Source organism: Cetorhinus maximus, chromosome 3, assembly GCF_964194155.1.
Source record: "Cetorhinus maximus chromosome 3, sCetMax3.hap1.1, whole genome shotgun sequence".
Lineage (NCBI taxonomy): Eukaryota > Metazoa > Chordata > Chondrichthyes > Lamniformes > Cetorhinidae > Cetorhinus > Cetorhinus maximus.
Genome location: NC_135881.1, coordinates 597,649 through 624,319, shown reverse-complemented (window position 1 = coordinate 624,319; position 26,671 = coordinate 597,649). Strand labels below are relative to the sequence as shown.

Below are 26,671 nucleotides of genomic sequence, written 5' to 3'. Positions count from 1 at the left end.
ACAGGCACACACACACACACAGACAGACACACATACACACACACAGGCACATACACACACGCAAACACACAGGCACACACACACAGACAGACACACATACACATACACAGGCACACACACAGGCACACACAGACACACACACACACACATACAGACAGACACACATACACACACACAGGCACACACACACACACACACAGACAAACACACATACAGACACAGACACACACACACACACATACACAGGCACACACACACACACACACAGACACACACACACAGACACACACACACACATACTTGTACTGACCCCAGGCCCCGCAGTAACAGTTGCACCTGCATAGAGCCAAGCTCCTTGCAGGCAGTTTGCTACTGCCACTGCACAGGGTTAAACTAACTTGGCAGGGAGATGGGAACCAAGAGATAACAGAGGAAAAGCTTGGTACACAAAGATTCGGGAGAGACAGGAAGCACTAGAGTAAGTCATTGTAAGGTGGGATCAGGGTATCAGGGTAAGAGTAACGGTAGGTGATGTGCCCAAAGGCAAGTGCTCCTGCCCAGCTTTTCCCTCTTCTGTTGCTCAGAGGAGCCTCGCACCTCGATCAGCATTCGGACTCAGAGAAAGAATAGGAGGCATTTTCCCATTCCCTTCCTCATGTGCGTTTAAAGGAAACACAAATCCACTTCCCAAAGGATCCTCCGCCTAGAAGGAGCCTCGAGGTTTGGCCGTTGACCATGACCTGTAACCCTGAGCGTGGGATCCTAACCTGGACAACTGCACCTGACCCGACTACCCTCCAGAGCACAATGCAATAAAGTCGCAATCAGGGTTAGTATGCCTGTATGTGAGTGCGTGGGGTGTGGTTAGTGACCCTGTATGTGAATGCGTGGAGTGTGGTTAGTGTGCCTGTATGTGAATGCATGGGGTGTGGTTAGTGACCCTGTATGTGAATGCGTGGAGTGTGGTTAGTGTGCCTGTATGTGAATGCGTGGGGTGTGGTTAGTGTGCCTGTATGTGAATGCGTGGGGTGTGGTTAGTGTGCCTGTATGTGAGTGCGTGGAGTGTGGTTAGTGACCCTGTATGTGAATGCGTGGAGTGTGGTTAGTGTGCCTGTATGTGAATGCGTGGAGTGTGGTTGGTGTGCCTGTATGTGAGTGCGTGGAGTGTGGTTAGTGTGCCTGTATGTGAATGCGTGGGGTGTGGTTAGTGTGCCTGTATGTGAATGCGTGGGGTGTGGTTAGTGTGCCTGTATGTGAGTGCGTGGAGTGTGGTTGGTGTGCCTGTATGTGAGTGCGTGGAGTGTGGTTAGTGTGCCTGTATGTGAGTGCGTGGAGTGTGGTAAGTGTGCCTGTATGTGAGTGCGTGGAGTGTGGTTGGTGTGCCTGTATGTGAGTGCGTGGAGTGTGCTTGGTGTGCCTGTATGTGAGTGCGTGGAGTGTGGTTGGTGTGCCTGTATGTGAGTGCGTGGAGTGTGGTTAGTGTGCCTGTATGTGAATGCGTGGAGTGTGGTTAGTGTGCCTGTATGTGAATGCGTGGAGTGTGGTTAGTGTGCCTGTATGTGAATGCGTGGAGTGTGGTTAGTGTGCCTGTATGTGAGTGCGTGGAGTGTGGTTAGTGTGCCTGTATGTGAATGCGTGGAGTGTGGTTGGTGTGCCTGTATGTGAATGCATGGAGTGTGGTTAGTGTGCCTGTATGTGAATGCGTGGAGTGTGGTTGGTGTGCCTGTATGTGAATGCATGAAGTGTGGTTAGTGTGCCTGTATGTGAATGCGTGGAATGTGGTTAATGTGCCTGTATGTGAATGCGTGGAGTGTGGTTGGTGTGCCTGTATGTGAGTGCGTGGAGTGTGGTTAGTGTGCCTGTATGTGAATGCGTGGAGTGTGGTTGGTGTGCCTGCATGTGAATGCATGGAGTGTGGTTAATGTGCCTGTATGTGAATGCGTGGAGTGTGGTTAATGTGCCTGTATGTGAATGCGTGGAGTGTGGTTAATGTGCCTGTATGTGAATGAGTGGAGTGTGGTTAATGTGCCTGTATGTGAATGAGTGGAGTGTGGTTAATGTGCCTGTATGTGAATGCGTGGAGTGTGGTTAATGTGCCTGTATGTGAATGAGTGGAGTGTGGTTAATGTGCCTGTATGTGAATGAGTGGAGTGTGGTTAATGTGCCTGTATGTGAATGCGTGGAGTGTGGTTAATGTGCCTGTATGTGAATGAGTGGAGTGTGGTTAGTGTGCCTGTATGTGAATGCGTAGAGTGTGGTTAGTGTGCCTGTATGTGAATGCGTGGAGTGTGGTTAATGTGCCTGTATGTGAATGCGTGGAGTGTGGTTAATGTGCCTGTATGTGAATGCGTGGAGTGTGGTTAGTGTGCCTGTATGTGAGTGCGTGGAGTGTGGTGGATAAGGCTGGTGAGTTACAGGCGCAGATTCCCATGTGAAAATTTCATGTTGTGGTGATAACAGAGACCAGATTCAAAGAAGGACAGGACAGGGTGTTAAATATTTCTGGATACAAGGTTTTCAGTAAAGATAGGGGAAGGGAACAAAGGAGGAGGGGGTGGTGGTGTGAATTAAGGAGAAGGTTGCAGTGTGGGAGAGAAAAGAAGTCCCAGAGGACTCAAGGACAGAATCTATTTGGTTAGAGCTAAGAAACAATAGAGGTGCCATCACATTACTGGCCACCAACTAGTGGGAAAGATGTAGAGGAACAAATTTGAATGGAAATTACAGAGAGCTATACTAACGATAGAGCAGTTATAATAGGGTACTTTCATTATCTTAATGTAGACTGGGATAGTCAAAGTGTAAAGGGCAGAGAGCAGGAAGAGTTTCTAGAGTGCGTTCAGGAGAATTTGCTACAGCAGCATGTTTCCAGTCCAGTGAGAACGGAGACACCGATAGACATGGTTCTTGAAAATGAGGTGGGTCAAATAGATCAAGTGTCATTAAGAGAATATTTAGGGACAAGTGGCAATTAACATTCTCACCACACAAGTGTCAGGCAATGACCATCGCCAACAAGACAGAATCTAACCATCGCTCCTTGACATTCAATGGCATTACCATCGCTGAATCCCCCCCTATCAACATCCTGGGGGTTACCATTGACCAGAAACTGAACTGGACTAGCCATATAAATACTGTGGCTACAACAGCAGGTCATCTACAAGGCACAAGCCAGGAGTGTGATGGAATAGTCCCCACTTGCCTGGGTGAGTGCAGCTCCCACAACACTCAAGAAGCTTGACACCGTCCAGGACAAAGCAGCCCACATGATAGGCACCACATCCACAAACTTTCACTCCCTCCACCACCGACACACAGTAGCAGCAGTGTGTGTACCATCTACAAGATGCACTGCAGGAATTCACCAAGGCTCCTTAGACAGCACCTTCCACCCCATGACCACTACCATCTAGAAGGACAAGGGCAGCAGATAGATGGGAACACCACCACCTGGAAGTTCCCCTCCAAGTCACTCACCATCCTGACTTGGAAATATATCGCCGTTCCTTCACTGTCGCTGGGTCAAAATCCTGGAATTCCCTCCCTAACAGCACTGTGGGTGTACCTACACCATATGGACTGCAGTGGTTCAAGAAGGCAGCTCACCACCACCTTCTCAAGGGCAATTAGGGATGGGCAATAAACGCTGGCCCAGCCAGTGAAGCCCACATCCCGTGAATGAATAAAAAGGAATCACTGCATCATAAAGTTGAGTTTTGCTATAGAAATGGACAAAAAGCATCTAGGGCAAGGGGAAAGCGAACTTCAATGGGCCGAGAATGGATGTTCCCCAGATAAACTGCAAACAAAGATTAGCATCAAAACTGTAAATAAACCAGGGTCTGCCTTTAAAGAGGAGATAATTCAGGTAGAGTCAGGATATATTCCCCCAAAAGGGAAAGGCAGGACAAACAAATGCAGAGCTCCCTGGATGATGAAAGATAGAGAGTAAGATGAAGCTGAAAAAGTGAACACGTATGAACATACGAGTTAGGAGCAGGAATAGGCCATTCGGCCCTTCAAGCCTGCTCCACCATTCAATATGATCATGGCTGATCTGTTTGTGTTTCGATTTCCACATTCCCATCTACCCCCGATAACCTTTCATTCCCTAGCAAGAATCTATCTACCTCTGCCTTAAAAATATTCAATGACCCCGCCTCCACCACCTCCTGAGGCAGAGAGTTCCAAAGTCACACAACCCTCTGAGAAAAAAATATTCTCCTCATCTCTGTCCTAAAAGGGCGACCCCTAATTTTAAAACAGTGACCCCCTTGTTCGTGTTTCAGAATTCATCGTTCATGGCTGATCTGATGGTAACCTCAACGCCACACTCCCATCTACCCCCAGTAACCTTTTACCCCCTTGCTTAGCAAGAATCTATCTAACTCTGCCTTGATGACAGATGTCAGGTGGATAATACAATTAAGAACCAGGCTGAATATAGAAAATTCAGAGCCTAATTTAAAAAGGAAATAAGAGAGGCAAAGAGGGAGTATGAGAAGAAACTGGCAGCTAACATGAAAGGGGATCCAAAAGTCCTCTACAGGCTTATAAATAGTAAAAGTATGGGAAAAGGAGGAGCGGGGCCAATTAAGGAACAAAAAAGGATTTACACATGGAGTTAAGAGGGTATGGCTGAGGTATTAAACAAGTAAGAACATAAATACATAAGAAATAGGAGTAGACCATTCGGCCCATCAAGCCTGCCCCGCCATTCAATACCAACATGGCTGATCTTGGGCTTCAACTCCATTTTCCTGCCCACTCCCCATATCCCTTAATTCCCTGAGAGACCAAAAATCTGTCTATCCCAGCCTTAAATATATTCAACAATGGAGCATCCACAACCCTCTGGGGTAGAAAATTCCAAAGATTCACAACCCTTTGAGTGAAGTAATTTCTCCTTATCTCAGTCTGAAGTGATTGGCCCTTAATACTTTGCATCTGTAGCCATTGGATGATTCTGTAGCAATGCCCCCTCCACTGTCCTGACCTCTCCATCACTTCTTCCTACAGCTCACTCTCTTCTTGAAGTTGGATGACCGGTTGCACAGACATCTGACCTGTGACCTCCTGCCAAGTAAGTACCCCGTCCTGTGTATAATTTGGGGCTTCACCTGACCTCTGCCACACCCCAACCCCCAGCCCACTATCTCTTGCTGAATCAGTGTTACTCGATGACCTGACTCTCTCTCTCTCCCTCTCTGACAGCTGATGATTCCCAAGACTTGGCCCAGGAACTGGTGTGGTTTGGATTCATCAGCCAGGTAACAGCAGTACTCCAACCCTCACCCACCCACTCCCACCAATATTCACCTGAGTGTCCACCTTACACTGCCCCGCCCCACACTCCCACCATCGGTCACCTGAATGTCCATTCGCACACTGCCCCGCCCCACACTCCCACCATTGGTCACCTGAATGTCCATTCGCACACTGCCCCGCCCCACACTCCCACCATTGGTCACCTGAATGTCCATTCGCACACTGCCCCGCCCCACACTCCCACTATTGGTCACCTGAATGTCCATTCTCACACTGCCCCGCCCCACACTCCCACCATTGGTCACCTGAATGTCCATTCGCACACTGCCCCGCCCCACACTCTCACCATTGGTCACCTGAATGTCCATTCTCACACTGCCCCGCCCCACACTCCCACCATTGGTCACCTGAATGTCCATTCCCACACTGCCCCGCCCCACACTCCCACCATTGGTCACCTGAATGTCCATTCTCACACTGCCCAGCCCCACACTCCCACCATTGGTCACCTGAATGTCCATTCCCACACTGCCCCGCCCCACACTCCCACCATTGGTCACCTAAATGTCCATTCCCACACTGCCCCGCCCCACACTCCCACCATTGGTCACCTGAATGTCCATTCCCACACTGCCCCGCCCCACACTCCCACCATTGGTCACCTGAATGTCCATTCTCACACTGCCCCGCCCCACACTGCCACCATTGGTCACCTGAATGTCCATTCTCACACAGTCTCGCTCCCCACACTCCCACCATTGGTCACCTGAATGTCCATTCTCACACTGCCCCGCCCCACACTCCCACCATTGGTCACCTGAATGTCCATTCTCACACAGTCTTGCTCCCCACACTCCCACCATTGGTCACCTGAATGTCCATTCTCACACTGCCCCGCCCCACACTCCCACCATTGGTCACCTGAATGTCCATTCTCACACTGCCCCGCCCCACACTGCCACCATTGGTCACCTGAATGTCCATTCTCACACTGTCTCGCTCCCCACTCTCCCATTGGAAATTCTCCCACCCACTTGCCCCTCCCTCGCTGTCACCGTGTCTCCTGTTTGGTAGGAAGTTACCCCAGCAAAAGGTGCCAATCACTGAATGCTGCCATCACAGCCCCATTAGGGCCCTGTTCACCTCACACCATCACTGACTTTTCAAACTTACTTCAGATTAAGGACCTTGGCTCCTTTGGAGTTTTGCCATTTAAAACACATCCCCTGCTTTTATTGACAAGTATTCTTTTCACATCTCTCTCTCTCTCTCGCTATCCCTCTCTCTCTCTATCTCTCTCTATCCCTCTATCTCTCTCTATCCCTCTCTCTCTATCCCTCTCTCTCTCCCTCTCTCTATCTCTCTCTATCCCTCTCTCTCTATCTCTCTCTCTCTCTATCTCTATCTCAATATCTCTCTCTCTCTCTCTCTATCCCTCTCTCTCTCTCTCTCTATCTCTCTATCTCTCTCTATCCCTCTCTCTCTCTCTCTCCCTCTCTCTCTCTCTATCTCTCTCTCTATTTCTCTCTCTCTCTCTCTCTATCTCTCTCTATCCCTCTCTCTCTCTCTATCCCTCTCTCTATCTCTCTCTCTCTCTATCTATCTCTCTCTCTCTCTCTATCCCTCTCTCTCTTTCTCTTTCTCTCTACAGGATGACTGTCAGAAGTTGGCCAATTTGCTGGAAGAAACTTTCAAAAAGCGCAGAGGGAAAGGAATTGTGTCTGCCTCACCGCCGGTGATGAACCGTCATTAGCAGGGGGGAATTGGAGACCCCCACACACTGTTGCATTCCACCCTCGCCCTCACCGTTACAGCGAGGAACTCTGGAGCAGCAGCTGTTCCCAAACATCCCCTCCATCTCAGCTTCAACAAAATACAGCCACCTCCGCACAGCCAGTGCCCCATGTTTTCAGACAGCTTCACAATTCCCGATTTAGAACCATAGAACCATAGAACACTACAGCACAGAAAACAGGCCATTCGGCCCTTCTAGTCTGTGCTGAAATATTATTCCACTAGTCCCATTGACCTGCACCTAGTCCATAACCCTCCAGACCTCTCCCATCCATGTATCTATCTAATTTATTCTTAAAACTTAAGAGTGAGCCCACATTTACCACGTCAGATGGTAGCTCGTTCCACACTCTCACCACTCTCTGAGTGAAGAAGTTCCCCCTAATGTTCCCCCTAAACCTTTCCCCTTTCACCCTAAAGCCATGTCCTCTCGTGTTTATCTCTCCTAATCTAAGTGGAAAGAGCCTACTCGCATCTACTCTGTCTATACCCCTCACAATTTTGTAAACTTCTATCAAATCTCCCCTCATTCTTCTACGCTCCAAGGAATAAAGTCCTAACCTGTTTAATCTTTCCCTGTAACCCAACTCCTGAAGACCCAGCAACATCTTAGTAAATCTTCTCTGCACTCTCTCAATCTTACTGATATCCTTCCTGTAGTTAGGCGACCAGAACTGCACACAATACTCCAAAGTTGGCCTCACCAATGTCTTATACAACCTCACCATAACATCCTAACTCCTATACTCAAAACAAAAACAGAACTACCTGGAAAAACTCAGCAGGTCTGGCAGCATCGGCGGAGAAGAAAAGAGTCGACGTTTCGAATCCTCATGACCTTCAGCAGAAGGGCACCACACTTTGGGATGTGAAGGCATTGGAGAGAGAGCGGAAAAGGTTCAGTTCCAGGGATGAGGAACTGTTTTCCTTGGAGAAGAGAAGGTTGGGAGGAGATTTGATAAAGGTGTTGAGAATCATGTGCGCTGTGGACATAGGGAGAAACTGTCCCCATTGGTGAAAGGTTTAGTTGAATTTCATCCTTAATCTTGATTCAACAAAGCAACACGTTACTGGCAAGGAATTTCCAGAAAGTTTATTAAAAACTAAAATGATACTTAACAAACTTCAAGTAATGACTTTCCAGCACTTTCGGCTATGCTTTCTGACTGAGGTTTGGATGCAGTTGAAATGCGGGCATAACAGCAAAGCCACAGACTTGCAGGCAAATTTTAAAATGAAACTAAAACTCAAGTTCCCCTTTTCTTAACACATCAATACAGAAACACAAATTAAACTTAAAGCTAAAATTCATTAAATATAACTTAATTAAACTATCTGTAGCTCTTAACATAATTGATAAGATACCTGGGCAGTAGGTGAACAGAGTCCTCTTCATGTTGTACGAGACCCTAGTTATGTTGCTGATAGGGTATTTATTTTGGACAAAACTATTCATTCTCACTGATAGTCGGCTGCATCAACATCTTTCAACGTGGATTTCCAGCAGTTATTGGAGTTTGCGATTGCCTTTGTCTCCAAGACAACCATGTGCTTTAACTGAAATACGTCATAAACTGAATGTGTTAAATGTCTGTATTATTAAAACTGATTAATCAAAACTCTAACTTAATTCATGAATAACTCAGTCTTGCTTTTAGGGTTAATTGCAATTAATTGTTTTAATACAATGATACAAGGAGATGACATAAACCTGCCTAATTCGACACGATGTTAGTATCACATGATGAATATAAGTCTAAACGCCAAAATGACCTGCAAAGGATAGGGAGCCAGACGTCACACGTTTAAGGTGATTGGCAAAAGAAGCAACAGCGACATGAGGAAAAGCTTTTTCATTCACGGAGTGGTTAGGATCTGGAATGCACTGTCTGAGAGTGTGGGGGAGACAGGGTCAGTCGAGTGGTTAGGGTCTGGAATGCACTGTCTGAGAGTGTGGTGGAGACAGGGTCAATCGAGTGGTTAGGGTCTGGAACACACTGTCTGAGAGTGTGGGGGAGACAGGGTCAATCGAGTAGTTAGGATCCGGAATGCACTGTCTGAGAGTGTGGTGGAGACAGGGTCAATCGAGTGGTTAGGGTCTGGAACACACTGTCTGAGAGTGTGGGGGAGACAGGGTCAATCGAGTGGTTAGGATCTGGAATATACTGTCTGAGAGTGTGGTGGAGACAGGGTCAATCGAGTGGTTAGGATCTGGAATGTACTGTCTGAGAGTGTGGTGGAGACAGGGTCAATCGAGTGGTTAGGATCTGGAATGCACTGTCTGAGAGTGTGGTGGAGACAGGGCCAATCGAGTGGTTAGGGTCTGGAATGCACTGTCTGAATGTGTGGTGGAGACAGGGTCAATCGAGTGGTTAGGATCTGGAATGCACTGTCTGAGAGTGTGGTGGAGACAGGGTCAATCGAGTGGTTAGGATCTGGAATGCACTGAGAGTGTGGTGGAGACAGGGTCAATCGAGTGGTTAGGATCTGGAATGCACTGCCTGAGAGTGTGGTGGAGACAGGGTCAATCGAGTGGTTAGGGTCTGGAACGCACTGTCTGAGAGTGTGGGGGAGGCAGGTTCAGCTGAGACATTCAAAAGGGAATTGGATCATTATCTGACAAGAAACAATGTGCAGGGCTGCAGGAGAATGGAGGGTATAGGGCTAGGTAAATTGCTCCTTCAAAGAGCCAGTAAAGGCATGATGGGCTGAATGGCCTCCTCCTGTGCTTTAATGTTTCGATGATGCAAGGATCAGAATGAATGGGCAGAATAGCATTGAATTTGGTGAGAATCTGATGAGGTGATGGCTGGTTCCAATCTCTTGAACTTCAGTCTCATGTCAGGCTCCATGTTCACCAGGTTCCTCTGCGTTTTCAGCTCCGCTGGGATTGAAACTTCGTTCTCACAGTTATATTTTGCAACAGAACATGAATCGTGCTGAGAAGCTGTATTGGCGATCACGCTGTTAGTGACTCACACCACACACGGTGAAGCTGCTCTGGGATTTTTTCTTCATTCACGGGATGTGGGTGTCGCTGGCTGGGCCAGCATTTATTACCCATCCCTAATTACCCTTGAGAAGGTGGTGGTGAGCTGCCTTCTTGAACCACTGCAGTCCATGTGATGTAGGTACACCCACAGTGCTGTTAGGGAGGGAGTTCCAGGATTTTGACCCAGCGACAGTGAAGGAACGGTGATATATTTCCAAGTCAGGATAATGAGTGATCTGGAGGGGAACTTCCAGGTGGTGGTGTTCCCATCTATCTGCTGCACTTGTCCTTCTAGATGGTAGTGGTCATGGGTTTGGAAGGTGCTGTCTAAGGAGCCTTGGTGAATTCCTGCAATGCATCTTGTAGATGGTATACACACTGCTGCTACTGTGTGTCGGTGGTGGAGGGAGTGAATGTTTGTGGATGTGGTGCCAATCAAGCGGCTGCTTTGTCCTGGATGGTGTCCAGTTTCTTGAGTGTTGTGGGAGCTGCACTCATCCAGGCAAGTGGAGAGTATTCCATCACACTCCTGACTTGTGCCTTGTAGATGATGGACAGGCTTTGGGGAGTCAGGAGGTGAGTTACTCATCGCAGGATTCCTAGCCTCTGACCGGCTCTTGTAGCCACAGTATTTATATGGCTAGTCCAGTTCAGTTTCTGGTCAATGGTAACCCCCAGGATGTTGATAGTGGGGGATTCAGCGATAGTAATACCATTGAACATCAAGGGGCGATGGTTGGATTCTCTCTTGTTGGAGATGGTCATTACCTGACACTTGTGTGGCGTGAATGTTACTTGCCACTTGTCATCCCAAGCCTGGATATTGTCCAGGTCTTGCTGCATTTGGACATGGACTGCTTCAATATCTGAGGAGTCGCGAATGGTGCTGAATATTGTGCAATCATCAACGAACATCCCCACTTCTGACCTTATGATGGAAGGAAGGTCATTGATGAAGCAGCTGAAGATGGTTGGGCCGAGGACACTATCCTGAGGAACTCCTGCAGTAATGTCCTGGAGCTGAGCTGACTGACCTCCAACAACCACAACCATCTTCCTTTGTGCTAGGTATGACTCCACCCAGCGGAGAGTTTTCCCCCTGATTCCCATTGACTCCAGTTTTGCTAGGGCTCCTTGATGCCACACTCGGTCAAATGCTGCCTTGATGTCAAGGGCAGTCACTCTCACCTCACCTCGGGAGTTCAGCTCATGTGTCCATGTTTGAACCAAGGCTGTAATGAGGTCAGGAGCTGAGTGGCCCTGGCAGAACCCAAACTGAGCATTGGTGAGCAGGTTATTGCTAAGCAAGTGTCACTTGATGGCAGTGCTTACTTGGGAGTATTTGATGTGCAACAAAGAGGGAGCTTTATTCTGTATCTAAACCCCTGCTGTACCTGTCCTGGGAGTGTTTGATGGGGACAGTGTAGCGGGAGCTTTACTCTGTATCTAACCCCGTGCTGTACCTGTCCTGGGAGTGTTTGATGGGGACAGTGTAGAGGGAGCTTTACTCTGTATCTAACCCCGTGCTGTGCCTGTCCTGGGAGTGTTTGATGGGGACAGTGTAGAGGGAGCTTTACTCTGTATCTAACCCCATGCTGCACCTGTCCTGGGAGTGTTTGATGGGGACAGTGTAGAGGGAGCTTTACTCTGTATCTAACCCCGTGCTGTACCTGTCCTGGGAGTGTTTGATGGGGAGGGTGTAGAGGGAGCTTTACTCTGTATCTAACCCCGTGCTGTACCTGTCCTGGGAGTGTTTGATGGGGACAGTGTAGCGGGAGCTTTACTCTGTATCTAACCCCGTGCTGTACCTGTCCTGGGAGTGTTTGATGGGGACAGTGTAGAGGGAGCTTTACTCTGTATCTAATCCCGTGCTGTACCTGTCCTGGGAGTGTTTGATGGGGACAGTGCAGAGGGAGCTTTACTCTGTATCTAACCCCGTGCTGTACCTGCCCTGGGGATTGATAATGATTCTAATATTCTCTGACACATTTTATTTGAATAAACACTCAAATTGAGCAGGAAAATTATTTATTGAAAAGTTGAGAAATAATTCACACCTCTGACCCCCCTCCCCAACTCCCCGTCAACCCCACCCCCTCCCCCTCACCCCCACACCCTCACACCCTGAACCACACCCTTGAAAGCACATCTCCCACCCCTGAATTCTACCACCTCATCCACTGAGCCTCACCCCCTGTTTCCCTGAACCCCACCACCCCTTTGTGAACCCGAATCCCTCACCCCTGAACCCCCACTCCCCCTCCTGCCGAGCTGTACCCTGTCACCCCCCCGAGCTTCACTCCTGGAGTGGATTGTTGGGGGCCTGTGTTTCGTTGACCGTGAGGGGCAGGAGCATTAGGCCAGTCTCAGGGTCACGCACACAGATGCGGGTCAGTTGAAGGTAGGTGAGATTCTGCTGGGTGTTGGGGTCAAAGAAACCCTTTGTGTCATCGCTGGGGTCAGAGAGTGTGGCGTGCAGCTCTCGGTCGATCAGCCCATGCTGGTAGGCTGCCTCCACGGGCAGCCGGTGACTGTGCTGGGGGTCGATGATGCCGCCTGTTGCCACCTGCGCCTCGAGGAGACGGACAGCGTGAGTGCGGACAATCAGCCCTCTCCTCATGGCCTGGACGAGTGAGATGAGGGCACCTGAGTCAGGGTCAATGTACCCAGTCACTGCCCGCTCGGCCGATAACAGCTTGTCCATAAACCCCCGGCCCACCAGCCCCCTTCTCACTGCCTGACGGACACTCAACCTCAGACCCCGAGCAGGATCCACCATGAAGCCGGTGGCTGCCTGAGCCTCCAGGGTCAGGAGGCCGGTACCAGGTCTCAGTCTATGTTCAAGGATGGCTTGATAGATGGACAATTTCCTGCTGTCCTCTCTGACCAGGACTCCTGCCACACAGCTCGAGCCCTCCAGGGAGGTGGACATCACCTCCTCTACTGACCCCTCTCCCTCCTCCAGCCTCTGGGCCGTTGAGGCATCGATGATCTCGGTGTCTGGCAGCCCCTCTGGGGTCACCCTCCTCTGCAGCCCACAGAACCGGGGTCTCTCCTCCAACTCCGCACCCTCTCGCTGCTGGACAAATGCTGCAGCCTCATATTCCAACCCCGGCTGATCCTTCTCGCTTCCGGGATGAGGATGGTACATTCCAGAACCCTGATACATCCCAGAGGATCTGCCAAAGGAAATGACGGCTTCCACCATCTGTAAAACAGGACAAGCGATTCAGGGCACAACCTGGAGCTCATTCATCACCACAGATAGACACAAATTGTCACACACGGGTCGAAATCTCCCTCTTACAATGACCTCTCTTACACAAAACTCAAATTATTAGGTTCAACTTAAGATCTACTGAGCCAGAAGGTCATAAGTTTATGTCACATCTGAGAGATTTCAGCAGAAAAACTATGCTAGCATTTACAGTGCAGTACTGAGGGAGTGCTGCACTGTCAGAGGGTCAGTACTGAGGGAGTGCTGCACTGTCAGAGGGTCAGTACTGAGGGAGCGCTGCACTGTCGGAGGGTCAGTACTGAGGGAGTGCTGCACTGTCAGAGGGTCAGTACTGAGGGAGTGCTGCACTGTCAGAGGGTCAGTACTGAGGGAGTGCTGCACTGTCAGAGGGTCAGTACTGAGGGAGTGCTGCACTGTCGGAGTGTCAGTACTGAGGGAGTGCTGCACTGTCAGGGGGTCAGTACTGAGGGAGTGCTGCACTGTCGGAGGGTCAGTACTGAGGGAGTACGGCACTGTCAGAGGGTCAGTACTGAGGGAGTGCGGCACTGTCAGAGGGTCAGTACTGAGGGAGTGCCGCACTGTCAGAGGGTCAGTACTGAGGGAGTGCTGCACTGTCAGAGGGTCAGTACTGAGGGAGTGCTGCACTGTCGGAGGGTCAGTACTGAGGGAGTGCTGCACTGTCAGAGGGTCAGTACTGAGGGAGTGCTGCACTGTCAGAGGGTCAGTACTGAGGGAGTGCTGCACTGTCGGAGGGTCAGTACTGAGGGAGTGCTGCACTGTCAGAGGGTCAGTACTGAGGGAGTGCTGCACTGTCGGAGGGTCAGTACTGAGGGAGTGCTGCACTGTCAGAGAGTCAGTACTGAGGGAGTGCTGCACTGTCGGAGGGTCAGAACTGAGGGAGTGCTGCACTGTCGGAGGGTCAGTACTGAGGGAGTGCTGCACTGTCAGAGGGTCAGTACTGAGGGAGTGCGGCACTGTCAGAGGGTCAGTACTGAGGGAGTGCTGCACTGTCAGAGGTGCAGTCTTTCGAATGAGATGTTAAACTCAGGCTACTGGAGAAGAAATCACGGCCACAATTGGAAGAAGAGCAATGGATTTTTCTCTCTGTGTCCTGGCCAATATCTATCTTAAACCTAGCATCATTAAAACAGATGATCTAGTCATTATAACATCACATGTTGAGAGAGGAAATATCAAGCGGTTTGACAGTTTAGAAAGTGGATTAATCCCCAGGCCCGGTTGAAATGTATCCAAGGCGGTTAAGAGAAATGAGAGAAGTGATAATGGTGTCTCTGACCATCATTTTCCAATCTCGCGGGTTACAGGTTTGGGGCCAGAAAATGGACAACTGCTAATGTATCATTGTTCAAAAAGGGAAAAAGGAACAGACCAAGTAATCAGAGGCCAGTCAGCCTCACCTCACTGATGGGAAAATGATTGGAACTAATTTTGAGGGACAGGATAAATCATCATTTAGAAAGACACAGATTAATCAAGGACAGTCAGGTGGATTGGTTAAGGGAAGATTGTGTCTGACTAATTACATTTCTTGAGGAAGTAACAAGGAAGATTGATGAGGGTAGTGCAGTTGATGTGGTCTACATGGATTTTAGCAAAGTTTGACAGGATCAAACATGGCAAACTGGTTAAAAAAACAAAAGCCCATGGGACCGAGGGGATTGGTAAATTTAATTTGTCAGAGGCAGGAAGCAAAGTGTTAAGTCTGTTTTCCTGACTGGAAGGCTGTTTCTGGTGGGGTTTCACAGGCCTCAGAACGTAGTCCCTTGCTGTTTGTGCTATATATCCATGATGTAGAATTAAATGAAGGGGGTGTGATGAAGGAGTTTTCAGATAATTCAGGAAATTGGTGCTGAGCATCTCTTGCAGCCTGGCTGCCCCTCCACATGTACCTCAGTGACACTGGCCACAACACCTGGACTCCCAAGAGGCAAGCAGCCAATGAACAGCTCGCACTACTCACACAGATCAGCATACGGTTACAATCACAATTACTGTCCATATGGAAATTCATTGACTCATAAACGTTTACAGCACAGAAAGAGGCCATTCGGCCCATTGTGTCTGTGCCGAACAACAAAGATCTGACTACATTAATCCCATTTCCCAGCACTTGGCCCATAGCCCTGGAGGCTATGGCAACACAAGTGAATATCTAAATACTTAAATGTTACGAGAGTTTCTGACTCAGACACCCTTTCAGGCAGTGAGTTCCAGACTACCACCACCCACTGGGTGAAAAAAATTTCTCCTCAACTCCCCTCTTATCCTTCTGCCTCTTACCTTAAATCTATGCCCCCTGGTTATTGACCCCTTTACTAATGGAAAAAGTGCCTTCCTATCCACCCTCTCTATGCCCCTTATAATCTTATACGCCTCAATCAGGTCCCCTCTCAACCTTCGCTGCTCCAAGGAAAACAACCCCAGCCTATCCAATCTTTCCTCATAGCTCAGACCCTCCAGCCCAGGCAGCATCCTGGTGAATCTCCTCTGCACCCTCTCCAGTGCAATCACATCCTTCCTATAATGCGGATTCCAGAACTGCACACAGTACTCCAGTTGTGGCCTAACCAGCATTTTATACAGTTCCAGCAAAACCTCCCTGCTCTTGTATTCTCTGCCTCGGCTAATAAAGGCAAGTATCCCATATGCCTTCTTAACCACCTTATCTACCTGCCCTGCTCCCTTCAGGGATCTGTGGATATGCACACCAAGGTCCCTCTGATCTTCAGTACTGTTCAGGGTCCTACCACTCATAGTGTAATCCATTGCCTTGTTAGCCCTCCCCAAGTGCATTACCTCACACTTTGCCAGGTTGAATTCCATTTGCCACTGCTCTGCCCACCTGACCAGTCCATTGATGTCCTCCTGCAGTTTATGGCTATCCTCCTCACTATTTCCCACTCTACCAATTTTCGTGTCATCCGCAAACTTCTTGATCATACCCCCTACATTTAAGTCCACATCACTAATGTACATCACAAACAGCAAGGGCCCCAGCACTGAGCCCTGTGGAACCCCACTAGAAACAGACTTCCAGTCACAGAAACATCCCTCTACCATCACCCTCTGCTTCCTGTCTCTCAGCCAATTTTGGATCCAATGTACTAAAAAAATAATAAAAAGAGCAAAGGTAAATTATGAAAGAAAACTAGCACAAAATGTAAAAACTGATAGCAAAAGCTTCTACAAGTATATAAAAGGAAAGAGAGTAGCTAAAGTGAGCGTTGGCCCCTTGGAGGGTGAGCCTGGGGAGTTAATAGTGGGGAACGCAGAAATGGCAGAGACGTTTAATCAATATTTTGCCTCAGTTTTCACAGTGAAGGACACTAATACCACACCAATAGTAACAGGTAGAGCAGAGGGTACAGAGAAGGAGGAACTTAGAACAATCACCATCACTAGAGAAAAAGTACTGAGCAAACTATTGGGGTTAAAAGGTGACAATTCCCCAGGACCTGATGGCCTACATCCCAGGGTCTTAAAGGAAGTGGCAGTGGAGATAGTGGATGCATTGGTAATAATATTCCAAAATTCCCTGGATTCTGGAAAGGTTCCGGTGGATTGGAAAAATGCTAATATAACACCCTTATTCAAAAAGGGGGGAGGCAGAAAGTAGGAAACTATAGACCAGTTAGTTTAACGTCTGTCACTGGGAACTTGTTGGAATCCATTATTAAGGAAGTAGTAATGGGATATTTGGAAAGTCAAAATGCAATCCATCAGAGTCAGCATGGTTTTATGAAGAGTAAATCGTGTTTGACTAATTTGCTAGAGTTCTTTGAAGATGTGACAAGCAAAGTGGATAATGGGGATCCTGTAGATGTAGTATATCTGGACTTCCAGAAGGCCTTTGATAAGGTGCCGCACAAAAGATTAATACACAAGATAAGATCACATGGAGTTAGGGATAATATATTAGCTTGGATAGAGGATTGGCTAACCAACAGAAAGCAGAGAGTCAGGATAAATGGGTCTTTTTCTGGATGGCAAGCTGTAACTAGTGGGGTGCAACAGGGTTCAGTCCTTAGGCCCCAACTATTTACAATTTATATTAATGACTGGGGCTCAGGGATAGAAGGTACAATAGCTAAATTTGCAGATGACACCAAAATAGGTGGGAAAGTAAGTTGCAATGAAGAAATAAGAAATTTACATATGGATATGGACAGGTTAGGCGAATGGGCCAAAATTTGGCAGATGGGGTTTAACGTGGATAAGTGTGAGGTTATCCATTTTGGTCGGAAGAATAAAAAGGCGACTTATTATTTAAATGGAGGGAAACTTCAGAATGCTTCAGTGCAGAGGGATCTGGGTGTCCTCGTGCATGAATCACTGAAAGCTAGTCTGCAGGTACAGCAGGTAATAAGGAAGGCAAATGGAATTTTGGCATTTATTGCTAACGGAATAGAGTATAAAAATAGGGAAGTGTTGTTGCAACTGTACAAGGCATTGGTGAGACTGCACCTGGAGTACTGTGCACAGTTTTGGTCCCCTTACTTGAGGAAGGATGTAGTTGCATTGTAGGCAGTTCAGAGGAGGTTCACTAGATTGATTCCAGAGATGCGGGGCTTGTCTTATGAGGAGAGATTGAGCAGTTTAGGCCTATACTCGCTAGAGTTTAGAAGGATGAGAGGAGATTTAATTGAGGTATATAAGATGCTAAAGAGGATAGACAAAGTAGACGTGGAGTGGATGTTCCCCTTGTGGGGCATTCTAGAACGAGAGGCCATAGTTTTAGGCTAAGGGGTGGTAGATTTAAATCAGAGATGAGGAGGAATTACTTTTCTCAAAGGGTCGTGAATCTGTGGAATTCACTACCTCAGAGTGCAGTGGATGCCGGGACGCTGAATAAATTTAAGGAGGAGATAGACAGACTTTTAATTAGTAACGGGTGGAAAGGTTATGGGGAGAGGGCAGGAAATTGGAGTTGAGACCGAAATGAGATCAGCCATGTTATGCTTCAGGTGTGGCGGGGGTGGGGGGGGGGGAGGGGGTGTGGGGAGGGGGTGTGGGGGTGAGCGGGGAGGGGGTGTGGGGGTTTGGGGGGGGAGGGGGTGTGGGGGGAGGGAGGAGTGGGTTTGGGGGGAGGGGGGGAGGGGGGAGTGGGGGGTGGGGGGAGGGGGGAGGGGGTGTGTGGGGAGGGGGTGTGGGGGGAGGGGGAGGGGGTGTGGGGGGAGGGGGGAGTGGGTTTGGGGGGAGGGGGGGAGGGGGGAGTGGGTGTGGGGGGAGGGGGGAGGGGGTGTGGGGGGTGGTGGGAGGGGGGAGTGGGTGTGGGGGGAGGGGGGAGGATGAGGGAAGGGGCCACACACTTGGAAAGCTGGTTAAAGTGAGAATTCTCCCACAGCTGAGACTGTTCAGCAGCGGCTCCATTGAGCTGCTGGGAATCGGGGTCTCTGAAACCTTCCTGCCCACTCCAGCAACACTAAAACAGCAAAGTGACACCAAACGCTCCGGAACCTTCCACCCCCCCCTCGGGGCACAGACTGTAAATTAATGTGTGTTTCAGGGGGACAGCAGGACAATTGGGCGACTGGACAAGGTGTAGAATCGGCTTGTGAAAGGTGGGCCATGGGGCAGTCACTGGGGGAGAGGCTCACAGCCCCTTTGCAATGTCTTTATTCAGGTTCGGACCCGTCTCCCCCATGGTTGAAGCTAACAGCGCGGGTTAGGAGAATGTCTGGGCCTGAGCTGAGGGCACAACATGCAGCCCAATGGGCAAAGCTGCTGCCAATCGGTCAGGTGGGGTAGGACGGAGGTGGGCGGGGTTTCAGACAGCCAATGAGCACTCAGCACACTGGCCATCTAAGTGATGGCCAACACTCTCCAGCATGTGTGAAGGGGCCTTCAGACTTAACCAAGAGAGGCTCTTAGGGACACCCACACACACACATGCCCCTCTCTTTGACCCGACAGGAGAACATCAGGATGGTGGAGCCTGGTGATTTAGCGATTTGCCTCATGGCTGACAGGGAGCAGAGAAGAAGAAGAGAGCGGCGGAGGCGCCTGGACCAGCAAAGGGAGGAGCGTCCAGCTCCAGATGAAGGGGCGGCAGAGCCTGGTGCTCACCCAGCTGAAGATCCACAGGGAGCCCTCGCTCGATGGTGCCTCACTAGACCCAGGGTCTCTCGATGGTGCCTCACTAGACCCAGGGTCTCTCGTTGGTGCCTCACTAGGCCCAGGGTCTCTCGATGGTGCCTCACTAGGCCCAGGGTCTCTCGATGGTGCCTCACTAGGCCCAGGGTCTCTCGATGGTGCCTCACTAGACCCAGGGTCTCTCGATGGTGCCTCACTAGACCCAGGGTCTCTCGTTGGTGCCTCACTAGACCCAGGATCTCTCGATGGTGCCTCTCATTCCTGCACATAATTGAGAACCAGTGTTGCTGGAGACTGCGCGTGTCTAGGGAAATGCTCGGTCACATATGCCGCCTGCTGCCAGATTTGGTGCCAAGGGGACATGGAGGGCACCCACTGCCCGTGGGTGTGAAAGTGACCATGGCGCTCAGCTTTTACTCCTTCCAGGGCTCCACAGGTGACCTGTGCGGAACCTCACAAGCTCCACACACAAGTGTATCCAGGAGGTCACGGACACCATTTTATGAAGGCACAGAACTTTGTACATTTCACCCAGGATCAGGAAAGCCAGGAAACAAGAGCATTGGGATTTGCCCAGATCTCTGGTTTCCCACAGGTACAGGGTGCCATCGACTGTACTCACACGGTGCTTAGATCTCCGTGGTAACAAGCGGTTAACTACATCAACCACAAGGGCTTCCACTCGCTGAATATTCAGCTGCTCTGTGACCATCACAAACACATCCTACAGGCCTGGGCACGGTTCCCAGGGAGTGTCCACCTCTCCTACATCCTCAGCAGGTCTCAGATCCCTGACACCTTCCAGGCTTCAGTGAGGCTGCAGGGTCAGCTCCTCAGGGACCAGGCCTACCCACAGAGGCCGAGGCTGATGATGCCCGTGTGACAGCCTCAGACTGCAGCAGAGCGACGCTAAAACCAGCCTCAATCCGCAAACCAGGCTTTGGCGAAGCCAACGATTGGCATTTTGCAAATGAGGTTCTGGTGTCTCGACAGGTCCGGTGGAGACTGTAATACAGTCACCAGAGTGTGTCACGCATTATTGTTGCTTGTTACCGCTCCACAACCTCACGCTGTAACAGGGAGAGGAACTGGAAGAGCTGCACATCTCCTCCAATGAGGAGGACTCGAAGGGGATGACGATGGTGAGGTCCTTGGAGGCGATGAGGCCATCACATTGGCCAGACGAGGCAGGCACACTCGGGAGGCCCTCATTGCCACAGGATTCATGGAGGATGATGATGAGATGCAATGAGGACACTCCATAGATCCTCACATAGATTCTGTGAATGTCTGACTCCTGTCTGGCTGAGGGCAACTCACTTGTGCTCCACGATCAGGGTCATATCATGGTGGCGCAGCCATGAAACTTTAAATGCACCTGATCCTTTATCCTCCTTCAGCACCTGAGCCCTTCAGGAGCTGGTGCACAGTGTCACTGGTCACAGATGCTGAAGAGATGGGGGCCAGTCCCTCCTTAAAGGTGCTGAGAGCACACAGAGAGAATGAGGGAACTCTGTGACACCTGCCCACTACATTCTGGCAGCAATGACCAGCACCATCGAGGTGCAGACATCAGTAATGTGTCCAGGGAGTGTGAGGCTGGACCATCACTGTGGTCTGAAGGCTGCACAGACACAGGGGAGAGGCCCTGGACTGAGACACCTGCCTTTATCTTGTGCAGAAAGGTTTCACATCTGAGTGACATGAACACTGCTCATCAGAACAAGGAGCCTCAGGCAGGGAGACATTCTTGGGAGTTTATTGACAATAGTGAACATTATGTACAAGTGATTAACACCCGTGCCCAGGCTGTGCAACTACATCTTCTTAACAGAGGTGTCAGCTGTGGCTCAGTTCATAGCACCCTCGCCTTTGAATCAGAGGGTTGTGGGTTCATGTCCCACTCCCGGAAAAAAAAAAGTCAAGAACTGTGAATGTACTCGAAAGAGTTACATCTTCTTAACCTTGCTAACCCTGCCACCAGTGTCAGTGATGGGGTTAAGCCTGTGCAGCAGTGCAGGAGCAGCATCCTGGACCAAGGTCTCCATGGCGGCCACCATCCTGCCAGTGTTGACCTCGGTGCGTTGACAATGCCGGCGCTATCACCTCAGAGTGAAGACGGACAGATTCCTCCATCGTGCCTTACAATCTGAGGAATGCAGCAGACATCCCTTCCTGATGTTCCCGAGCTTGTCTTTGCAGCTCCAGCAACCAAGGTTTGACCAAGTCCAAAGGCTCCTCATCTGACTCGGACTCAGCAGATTTCCGGCCTCCAGCAGCTCCTCCGAGTGCCGGGGACCTGGGAAGTCCCTGCACTAGCTGGCTGCCCTCTTTCGCAGGGCGTTGGCACTGATCACTGCCATCGCCTCCCAGGCTAGGTTGGTGACCTCGCTTGCTGGTCTTCATTCAGAGCGGGGGTAGAGGACATTGTGGTGGGGCCTCCATTGCACCCAGTAGGTGCCCGAGGGAGGTGAGGCTAAATTTGGGGGCAGCATGTTCCCTCCCTTTAGCAGCTCTGACCTTGCAGCAGCTTCTGATCCCTTAGAGAGAGCTGGCCCTGTGCAGGGGAGCACTTTGAATATGGCACCCGGATTACTGGAGGCTTGAGGTGACATCGGGGTGGGCCAATCAGAGGCATGGAACCCGGGAATGCTTTATTAATGAGGCCAGGAATGGGATGATTGCGGCCGGCAGGTAAAACGTTCCTTTTCCTACCCACTACCGCTCTTTGTGAAAATCTGGGATGATTCCGCCCTAAGTCATTGATATAAATTGTAAACAGTTGAGGTCCCAGCACTGATCCCTGTGACACCACTCGTTACATCCTGCCAATCGGAAAAAGACCCATTTATGCCAACTCTCTGTTTTGCCAGCCAACCAATCTTCTATCCATGCCAATATGTTACCCCCTACACCATGAGCTTTTATTTTCTGCAATAACCTTTGATGTGGCACTTTATCAAATGCCTTCTGGAAATCTAGGTACAGTACATCCACCGGTTCCCCTTTATCCACAGCACATGTTACTCCTTCAAAAAATTCCAATAAATTGGTTAAACATGATTTCTCTTTCTCAAAATCATGCTGACTCTTCCCGATTTCCTTGAATTTCTCTAAGCGCCCAGATATAACCTGCTTAATGATTGATTCTAACATCTTCCCCACAACAGACGTCAAGCTAACTGGTGGATAGTTCCCTGTTTTCTGCCCCCTTCCCTTCTTGAGGGGTTGATGGAACCTTTCCAGAATCTAGGGAATTTTGGAAAATTTCTTTATTCTTTCATAGGATGTGGGTGTCTCTGGCAAGGCCGCATTTGTTGCCCATCCCTAATTGCCCTTGAACTGAGTGGTTTGCTCGGCCATTTCAGGGGGCAGTTAAGAGTCAACCACATTGCTGTGGGTCTGGAGTCACATGTAGGCCAGACCAGGTAAGGACAGCAGATTTCCTTCCCTAAAGGATATTAGTGACCCAGATGGTTTTTTATCAGCAATCGGTAATGGTTTCATGGTCATCATTACTGAGATTAGCTTTAATTCCAGATTTATTAATTGAATTTAAATTCCACCAGTTTTCATGGTGGGATTTGAACCAATGTCCCCAAAGCATTAGCCTGGGCCTGTGGATTACTCGTCTGGTAATATTACCATTAAACCACCATCTCCCCAAATTAACACCAACGCATCTACGACCTCATTAGCCACCTCTTTTAAGACACTAGGATGAAATCCTTCAGGATCCAGAGACTTGCCAGCCCACAGCTCCATCAGTTTGCTCAGTACCACTTCCCTAGTGATTGTAATTTCGCCAAGTTCCCCTCTCCCCTCCACCTCCTAATTCACATCTATTACTGGAATGTTTTTTGTATCCTCTATAGTGAAGACAGAAGCAGAATATTTGTTCATTTCACCCATTTCTTCCTTATTATCTACTATAAACTCCCCATTCTCACTCTCTAGAGGACCAACATTCACCTTACTTACTCTTTTCCTTTTTAAATACCTGTAGAAATGTTTGCTATCTATTTTTACATTTCTATGTAGCTTCCTCTCATACTCTAATGTATACTCCTGATTAATCTTTTAGTCATTCTCTGCCATTCATTATATTCTGACCAATCATCTATCCTGTCACTCATCTTTGTGCAGTTATATGCTTTTTCCTTAAGTTTGATGCTTTCCTTAACATCTTTAGTTAACCATGGACGGTGGGCCCTCCCTTTAGAATTTTACTTTATAGCAGGAAATACTTATTCTGAATACTCTGAAATATCCCCTTCAAAGTCTGTCACTGCTTCTCTATTGATCTATCCCCAAGCCTAGTATCCCAGTTCACCTCAGCTAGCTCAGCTTTCATCCCCACATAGTTGCCCTTATTTAAGTTTAAAATACTTTCAAACTGGATGTAAAATTCAATCATATTACGGTTGCTGCTACCTAGGAGTGCCTTTACTCTGAGGTCATTAATCCTGTCAAGTTACACAATGCCAGGTCTAATATAACCTGCTCTCTGGTTGGTTCCAGAACTTTAGTTTAGTCTTTTTTTATCTTCTAACATCTAGTCTTGATTCTTGGTGCATTCTTAGGTTTTTTTCTCTCTGTCCCTTCCTGCCATTCTCCCACCCTCATTTCCCATATTACTATTCTCCTCTCTTACCTTGTCTCTACTCTTGGATATGACACATCTTTCCACATTTGATCCCTTGCCCCCACTATTTAGTTTAAAATCTCCTCTACTCCCCTAGTTATGCGGCTCACTAGAACATTGGCCCCAGCACGGTTCAGGTGTAAACTGTCCCAACGGTACAGCCCCCACTTTCCCCAGTACCGATGCCAGTGCCCCACAAACTGGAACCCACTTTTCCCACACCAGTCTCTGAGCCAAGTATTCATCTCTCTAATTTTATGTACCCTATGCCAATTTGCACATGGTTCAGGTAATAATCCCGAGATTATATCAACCTGTTTGGCTGCGTTATGAATGCACCCTCCTTGGCCATCAAGTACTTGAGTGGGACACGAACCTGGAGCTCCCGACAGGGACACTACCCACTGCGCCACAAGAACTTCTCCAAACCTTCTATAAGTATATAAATAGTAAAGAGGTGGTAAAAAGAGGAGTCAAGGCCAGTTTGGAACCAAAAAAGGGGATTTCTGCATGGAGGCAGTGGGCATTGTTGAGGTACTAAACGAATACTTGCTATCTGTCTTTACTAAGGCAGAAGATGGTAAAAAAGGAGGTAATTCAGACACGAGAAGGGTTTAAAATGAGTAAGGAGGAGGTATTGGATAAGCTGCTGCACTTAAACTTGACAAGACACCGGGACTGGATGAGATGTATCTGAGGGTAGTGAAGGAAGTCAGGATAGGAATTGTGGAGGCACTGGCTATAATTTCCCAATCCTCCATGGATTCAGGACTGGGAAAGTGTAAATGTTACACCCTTGTTTAAAAAAGGCCAATTAGTTTAACTTTGGTGGTGGGGAAGCTTTTAGAAAAGATAATCCGGGATAAAATGAATGGTCACCTGGGCGATTGCGGGTTAAGTAAGGAAAGTCAGTATAGGTTTGTTAAGGTTAAATCAGGTTTAAATAAGTTGCTTGTATTTTTTGATGCGGTAACAGAGATTGTTGATGGAGGCAGTGCTGCCCATACATTGTACACGGACTTCCAAAAGGCATTTGATAAAGTAAAAGCAAAATACTGCGGATGCTGGAAATCTGAAATAAAAACAGAAAATGCTGGAGTAACCCAGCAGGTCTGACAGCGTCTGCAGAGAGAGAAACAGAGTTAACCTTGTGACTCTTCTTCAGAGTTAAAGAGAAGCAGAAAATGTGATGGATTTTATACTGTTTGAGAGGGGATGGAACAGGTGGAGCTGGATAGAACGCCTGGGATAGGTGGGAGTGCGGGAGAGACTGACGAAGATGTCATGGACACGGGACAAAGGGAGTGTTAAAGACTAAAGAAGGTGCTGATAGTGGTATAAAGGTAAGAAAGCAGAAGGTGTTAATAGCAGAACAACGGTCAGCATCCTGAAACAAAACATCAGAACAAGTGACAGGTGGTCCTGTGGAAGGAGAGGGGGTGGGGTGGAGGGGGGTTGAGGCAAAAGGATTTTAAAAAATTAAAAATTGGATTTAAAAAGGGATAAGGACGGAGGAGAAAGCTCATGGTTTGAAGTTGTTGAACTCAATATTCAGTCCGGAAGGCTGTAAAGGGCCTATTCAGAAGATGAGGTGCTGTTTCTCCAGTTTGCGTTGGTCCGCACTGCTACTGTTTCTCAGTGGTGGAGGGGATGAATGTTTGTGGAATGAGTGGCAGATGGTATTTAATGCAGAGAAATGCAAAGTAATTCATTTCAGTAGGAAGAACAGAGAGAGACAATCTCCCAGTGTGGGTGGGGGCAGGTTCAATTGAGGCTTTGAAAAGCAAATAAAAGAGGGAAAATGTGCAGGGTTGTTACAGGGAAAGGGCTGGGGATTGGCACTAGGTGAAATGTTCTTTCAGAGGGCCAGCACAGACATGATGGATTGAATGGCCTCTTGAGTGCTGTAACCATTCTGTGATACTATAAATTCAACCTGGAGAAGCGTGAGGTAATGTATTTGGTGAGGGGGAAACAAGGCAAAGGAATAGACAATAAATGGGGGGATACTGAGAAGTGTAGAGAAAGTGAGGGATGTTGCAATGCATGTCCACAGGTCCCTGAAGATAGAACACATATAGATACTTTCCATTACTCACCAAGGTGTAGAGTATAAGAGCAGGGAGATTATGCTAGAACTGTACAAAACACTAGTAGACTGTAGCTACTACTCTGTACAGTTCTAGTTGCTACATTACAGGAAGGCTGGGATAGCGCTAGGGAGGTCACAGAGGAGATTTATGAGGATGTTGCCAGGAATGGACAATTTTAGTGATGAGGAAAGACTGGATAGGCTGGGATTGTTTCTTTGGAACAGAGGGAGGGTGAGGGGGAGATTAATTGAGGTTTACAGAATGATGAGGAGGTGAAAGTGAAATAGAAACACAAAGTCAGACCAAAGGAGACATCGCATCAAATCCATGTTCCAGCACACTACTGACGTGTGTAAGTTTTCCATACTGCATGCCCCGGGAGTCCTGGTGTTGTGTGACCAGGCCCTTACTGAAGCACATGGGGAGAGGGCTGTCTGGCTGTATCTGTACTGAATGTGGCTCTCAGGGTTTCTGAGGACACACTGGAGGCCGAGGTGCAGGAACGGAGGGTGAGCAGGAAGCAG

At 48.7% G+C, this 26,671-nt stretch overlaps 1 protein-coding gene across 1 annotated transcript in view; it reads left to right on the top strand.

Moving 5' to 3' along the window:
* The window catches only part of nrbp2a (nuclear receptor binding protein 2a), a 202,229-nt gene extending 193,440 nt beyond the window's left edge, over positions 1 to 8,789 (top strand). Inside the window, exons 16-18 of the mRNA XM_078535906.1 lie at positions 5,023 to 5,086; positions 5,218 to 5,273; positions 6,923 to 8,789. Of these exons, the coding sequence (XP_078392032.1) occupies positions 5,023 to 5,086; positions 5,218 to 5,273; positions 6,923 to 7,024 (222 nt within the window). The 3' untranslated portion in view covers positions 7,025 to 8,789. The remainder of the gene's footprint in view (positions 1 to 5,022; positions 5,087 to 5,217; positions 5,274 to 6,922) is intronic.
* Positions 8,790 to 26,671: the final 17,882 nt, after the last annotated feature.